This window comes from Sceloporus occidentalis, unplaced genomic scaffold, assembly GCF_023333645.1.
Source record: "Sceloporus occidentalis isolate IW3139 unplaced genomic scaffold, rSceOcc1.0.p SCAF_3, whole genome shotgun sequence".
NCBI classification, from domain to species: domain Eukaryota; kingdom Metazoa; phylum Chordata; class Lepidosauria; order Squamata; family Phrynosomatidae; genus Sceloporus; species Sceloporus occidentalis.
The window spans coordinates 208,775,712-208,781,711 of record NW_028316983.1 but is presented as its reverse complement, the minus strand read 5'-3'; the positions used below and the strand labels follow the sequence as shown (position 1 = coordinate 208,781,711).

General features: G+C 49.0%; 1 protein-coding gene across 1 annotated transcript in view; it reads left to right on the top strand.

Annotated features, from left to right (window-relative positions):
• Positions 1-2,648: 2,648 nt before the first annotated feature.
• Positions 2,649-6,000, top strand: part of JPH1 (junctophilin 1) — an 81,929-nt gene continuing 78,577 nt past the window's right edge. Inside the window, exon 1 of the mRNA XM_089517483.1 lies at positions 2,649-3,066. Coding sequence (XP_089373609.1) covers positions 2,688-3,066 — 379 coding nt within the window. The 5' untranslated portion in view covers positions 2,649-2,687. The remainder of the gene's footprint in view (positions 3,067-6,000) is intronic.

Here is a 6,000-nt window from a genome sequence, read left to right as displayed (position 1 = left end):
TATACGCTGGGGTTTGGTTCCAAGATCCTCTGTGGATAACAAAATCCATGGATGCTGAAGTCCCATTAAATATAATGACATAGCAAAATGGTGTCCCTTATAAAAAATGGAAAAGGTTTGATATTTGAAATTCATACCTTTTTTGAACATTTTCAAACTGTGGATGCTTGAATCTGTGTACAAAAAATCTGTGTATAAGAAAGGCCGACTGTAACATCTTACTGTTATTCTACAGCTTGCACCTTAACTCAACCTGGAACTGTGTTGTTCTTCCCTTTGCAGGACTATTGTTTAATGCCAGGCAAGGTTCTTCCTTCTTGGGGAGTAGAGGATGACATTTGTCATTCCACTTATAGGACTGTCATGTAGCTGCCATCCCACTCAGTGAGCACTCAAGCCTTCTGGTTCCCATGACAACCTCCATGTGATTTTATTATTTCATCAGGGCCCCTCCATGTAGTTTTTAATTTCTATTGTATCCCCATTTGCTGTCATATTTACCCTTCTTCTCTTTTGGCATCATCTTACCACTATCCCATCGTAGCCCTCTATCGTCTTCCGTCACCTACGCATCTGCTGACCTATCTTCCATCTTCTGCAACTGTATCAGCTCTGAATTTTGTAAAGTCTTTGCAACTACCCATGAAGGAAGTTCTCCTGTAATGAAGGCAAGCAGTCAAGCTGCTTATTTTGCAATTGCCATACACTGTAACCAACAGGAGTTAGGTCCAGTACACCAGGGAGAAGGCAAATTTCTTTACATATTATCACCTTTTCACTGATTTACTTTTTAAAACTCTCTTCATTATTCTTCAGATGCCATTCCAACATTCCATTATTATTATTATTATTATTATTATTGCTATTCCTTTTAGTACATTCCTCTGTTGGGAATGTTAAAAGCAAACTTTTGATTCATTGTGCATTATATTGATTTTATATCCTGTCTTTCTTCCTAGGGAGATCAAGACAGCATATGAGGTTCTCCTCCTTTCCTAAGCAGCTCTCTATTTTATACTCACAACAACCATGTGAAGGAGGTTAAGCAAAGAGGTAGCCAAATTTCTTCTAAATAGCTGTCATGATTGAACAAGGATTTGAACCCAGGCCTCCCTGAGCCATGTTAGAGGCACAGGCTCTCACTCAGTAGGCTGGCCAGGTATTTTATGACTTGGGTCCAAAACACACTCCAGAAATAATCCAGTCTGAGACCACTTTAACTGCCCTGGCTCCATGCGAGGATTCTGGGAACTGTTGTTTTGTGAAACATTTAGCCTTCTCTGCAGAGCTCAGATGCCACAATAAACTACAACTCCCAGCATTCCCTAGCACTGAGCGGGGGGGGGGGTTAAAGTGGTCTCAAACGGGATGATGTCTGCAATGTGTTCTTGACCCAGGTTGATACACCTGCAAAAAGTATAACATTCAGCAGATGGAGATCTTCTCATTGTGGCCTCTCTGTGTTTGAAAGAAGCCACATCTAAATGAATTTCTGGCTGTTCCACAGCTGGAAGATCCTGAAGTAAAGACAAAGTAAAAGTGTCAATTATTTTTACTTAACGGTTTCCCCCTGAGATGCCAACAGCAAAATGAAATAGTAATGAGACAGAAAGGGCATAATATGGCCATATGGATGTTATTCCAGTGTCAGTTCAGACCATAGGAAGCTTGTTGCTGACTGGTCCCCAGCATTAAAAATAGCAATGTAAAGGCGTAGCACCCAGAAGCAGAAAGTGAGCACAACAGGAAGGAAGGAAGGCTCTAGCCACTCGCTTTCTACTTGCAGGAGCAGAGCTTTGGTTTGGCTGGTGTGGTTTTAAACAGAGCAACACCAAAGAAGGACATAATTCACCCACAGCCTGAAGTGATGCATGGCTAGAAGCACGGTTAGAAATTAAAAGGAATCCACACAAAAGGGGAAAGTCTTTTCAAAAACCCCAGCGGTGGCTGGGCTGCAGCCCCTGGAAAGGGACCAGGGAGGAAGGAGGCTCTGGGCTCTCGGCTCTGATCACTGACTACGGACCCATGGAGCTGAGAGCGCTGCTAACAGCCATTGGCCACTCCAACGCTAGTCTTTGATTCTTCGCATGGATATTTTGTACCACTTGGATGACCTTGTCTTATTTTATTGCTGAAATCCCGCCTCGATCTTTGGAGAGGCGGGAAAGATAAATAAACTCTGATGATGATGATGATGATGATGATGATGATGATGATGATGATGATGATGACTATGAAAGGTGCCAAGGAAGGAAGGAAGGGGTCTGCAGCAGAGGCCCTCTGCCCATGCTCCCAGGCCCTCTCTTGTTCTTCATCCTTCTTGTCCGGCTGCTTCTCCCCCGAAAGGAGGACTAAACCCGGGGGAACGGGGGGCGTGGAGGGATTCCTCCTGGAGAGGAGGCGGAAAGGTTCTCGGGCAAGTCCTGGCCCCAAAGGAGGAGGTGCTGGGGGCCCGGGAGGCACCTGCGCCTTGGTCCCGGGTTCCCTTTCGGAGGCGGGGGGGCGGGGAAGGGAGGAGGGCGCCTGCTGCCGCTGCCGCCGGGGAGGAGGCGGAGGAGGAGGAGGCGGAGGGCGGCGTCTGGGCGGGCATTCGCCGCGGGAGCCTCGCCTGGCCGGCTCTGTCTGGGGCGCCGCCGTCGGAAGGAAGGAAAGAAGGCAGGAAGGATCCGGTCCGGGTCTGTCGTCGGATGACGGGCGGGCGCTTCGACTTCGACGATGGGGGCACGTACTGCGGGGGCTGGGAGGAGGGCAAGGCCCACGGGCACGGGCTCTGCACGGGGCCCCGGGGCCAGGGCGAGTACGCGGGCTCCTGGGCGCAGGGCTTCGAGGTGGTGGGCACCTACACCTGGCCCTCGGGCAACGCCTACCAGGGCCACTGGGCCCAGGGCAAGCGCCACGGGCTGGGCGTCGAGAGCAAGGGCCGCTGGAGCTACCGCGGGGAGTGGGCCCACGGCCTCAAGGGCCGCTACGGCGTCCGCCAGAGCCTGGCCGGCCCCGCCCGCTACGAGGGCACCTGGAGCCACGGCCTGCAGGACGGCTACGGCGTCGAGACCTACGGCGACGGAGGTGAGAAGCTCCCCGGGTCCTCCTTCCAGCCTTCAGCTAGGCGCCCCCAAATGCCCTTCCCTACATCTCAGCCTCCTTCTGTCCAGCAAGAATCCCAGACTGTCCTCCATCAGAGGTAGTCCCCCCCGAAAGACCTTTCCCTACACTTCTGTCCAGGAGAAAACCCCAAATGCCCTCCATCCGAGGTGACCGGGGGGGGGGGGTCTTTCTCACCCAGAGGACATTCATCTACATTGCAATCGCCTTCCGTCCAGGAGGATGCCCTCCATCACAAAGCGCTCCTTCTCCAACCCAACTCACCGGACCTTTCCCCACATTTCAGCCTCCTTCTGTCCAGTAAGAATCCCAGACTGTCCTCCATCAGAGGTAGTCCTCCCCCCCCCCAGGACTTTTCCCTACACTTCTGTCCAGGAGGAAACCCCCAAATGCCCTCCATCCGAGGTGATCAGATGGGGTCCTTCCCCCCCTCCCTCCCCGGGACCTTTCCCTACATTTCAGCCTCCTTCTGTCCAGGAGGAATTCGCCAAATGTCCTCCATTTTGACCATGAGCCAGGTGTCCTACTTTTTTTATCTCTAGGACCTTTCTCTACACTTCATTCCCCCCCCCCCCCTTTACATTTCAGCCTGCAGTTCAGAAGGAATTGCCGAAATGTCCTCCATTTTGAGCCTGACCTGGGGGACCAAGGTCCTCCTTTTTTCTCTCCCAGGACTTGGGTCGTCTCTCTTATTTATTTACTTATTTATCTCAGGATTTATTTATCCTGCCTTTCTCCCGCAAAGGGATTCAAGGCGGGTTACAATCATTTTAAAAGATAGAGCTGCTAAAACCTTGATTACAAAAGTTTTTTAAAAATTGAATAATACTTAATGTTAAAACATAAGTTAGAAACAGCATAGTTAAAACCAGTCAAAACCATTAAGATACCATACTTACACAAATAAAATTCACCCACCAAATGCCTGCCTGAACAAAAACATTGTCATCTGCCATTGAAAAGAGATGCCTTTTTCATGCCCTCTTCCACATCTAAAGGCACCAGGGTGACCAAGTGTCCTCCCATTTATTTCGAGGACCTTGCCTTACATTTCAGCCTTCTGTCCAGGAGGCATTCCAAAATGTCCTCCATTTTGAGCATGACCAGAGTGACCAGAGGTCATCCTTTTTTTTCCTACAAGACTTGGCCTTCTGTCCAGGAGGAAATGTAGGACTGGTCCTGGGAAAGGAGGGCATCTGGTCACCCTGCTCTGGAAAACAGGTTCAAATCCCCGCTCAAGCATAAAAACCCATTGGGTGACCTTGGGTGAGTCACACTCTCTCAGCCTCAGAGGATGACCATGGTACCCTCAGCCCCCCCCCCAACCCCCATGAAGAAACATCCCAAGAAGCCATTATGCTTTGCTGTTGTTCTTTTGTATACTTCAATAAAAGTATAGTGTCTAGATCAAGAAAAGTTATAGTGCCACTCTATTCTGCTCTGGTCAGGCCCCACCTGGAATACTGTGTCCAGTTCTGGGCACCACAATTCAAAAAGGACATTGAGAAACTGGAGCGTGTCCAAAGGAGGGCGACTAAAATGGTGAAGGGCCTGGAAACCATGCCCTATGAGGAACGACTTGGGGAGCTGGGGATATTTAGTCTGGAGAAGAGAAGGTTAAGAGGTGATATGATAGCCCTGTTTAAATATTTGAAAGGATGTCATATTGAGGAGGGAGCAAGCTTGTTTTCTGCTGCTCCAGAGAACAGAACCCGGAACAATGGATGCAAGCTACAGGAATGGAGATTCCACCTCAACATTAGGAGGAACTTCCTGACAGTAAGGGCTGTTCGACAGTGGAACACACTCCTTGAGAGTGTAGTGGAGTCTTCCTCCTTGGAGGTCTTCAAAGGGAGGCTGGATGGCCATCTGTCGGGGATGCTTTGATCTGGATTTCCTGCATGCCAGGGGGTTGGACTGGATGACCCTAGTGGTCTCTTCCAACTCTATGATTCTATGATTCTATGATTAAGTTGTTTCTGACTTTTGGGGACCAGTATCATGGGGTTTTCTTGACAAGAGCTGTTCAGAGGAGGTTTGCCATTGCCTTCCCCTGAGGCTGGGAGCAAGTCACTTGCCCAAGGTCATCCAGTGGGTTTCCTGACCAAGCTGGGAATCGAACCACGGTCCCCAGAGTCATAACCTAACACTCAAACTGGCCACCATAAGTCAGAAATGACTTGGAGATGCACAACAACAGCAAAGGGATCTTGTATCACCTTTAAGATGAACTGAAAGAAAGAAGTTGGTAGAAGTTCTACAAAAGCTCTTGCTACCAACATCTTTCTTTCAGTTCATACCAAAGGTGCTGCAAGGTCCCTTTGCATAATGATTTTCCAGATTAACACAGCTTTGTCTTTGAGTAGTCCACCTTGGAGAGGCAAGGCGGATAATACCTTTCGACAACTCTAAGAGAGAGCTACAAAGTTTAGGTTCCCTCGCCCACCAGGATGGTTCAGAGAGTCAGCCATTGCCCTAAATAGCCGTGACCCACGTTCCCCCCTCCTTTACATAGCCCTGGGCCTGGTTGCAAGCTGTTTACTTCATGCAAGAAATAATCAGCCCTGCTGCTGATCATCTCCAGCTCCTGCCTTCTGGGGTTGAAACAGACCCCAACAGGAAGGCACCATTTTACAGCTAGTCTTTTGCTGTACCTTAAACATAAAAATCCACACCTGGGTACTATTTAGAATTAACTCCAATGGCCCCTGAGTTGAATTTGAACCCCATCCTATATCTCCTGTAAGCAAATATTGAAAGCGTGGAGAAACTCAAATTATAATAACCACTCTAACTGCATGAAGACAACAACAAAGGGGATGTAATCTGAGTACTTCTTGCCTAAGAAAAGCCTATGAAATTGATGGGGGTTGCCATAACTGGACAGGTGACTTGAAG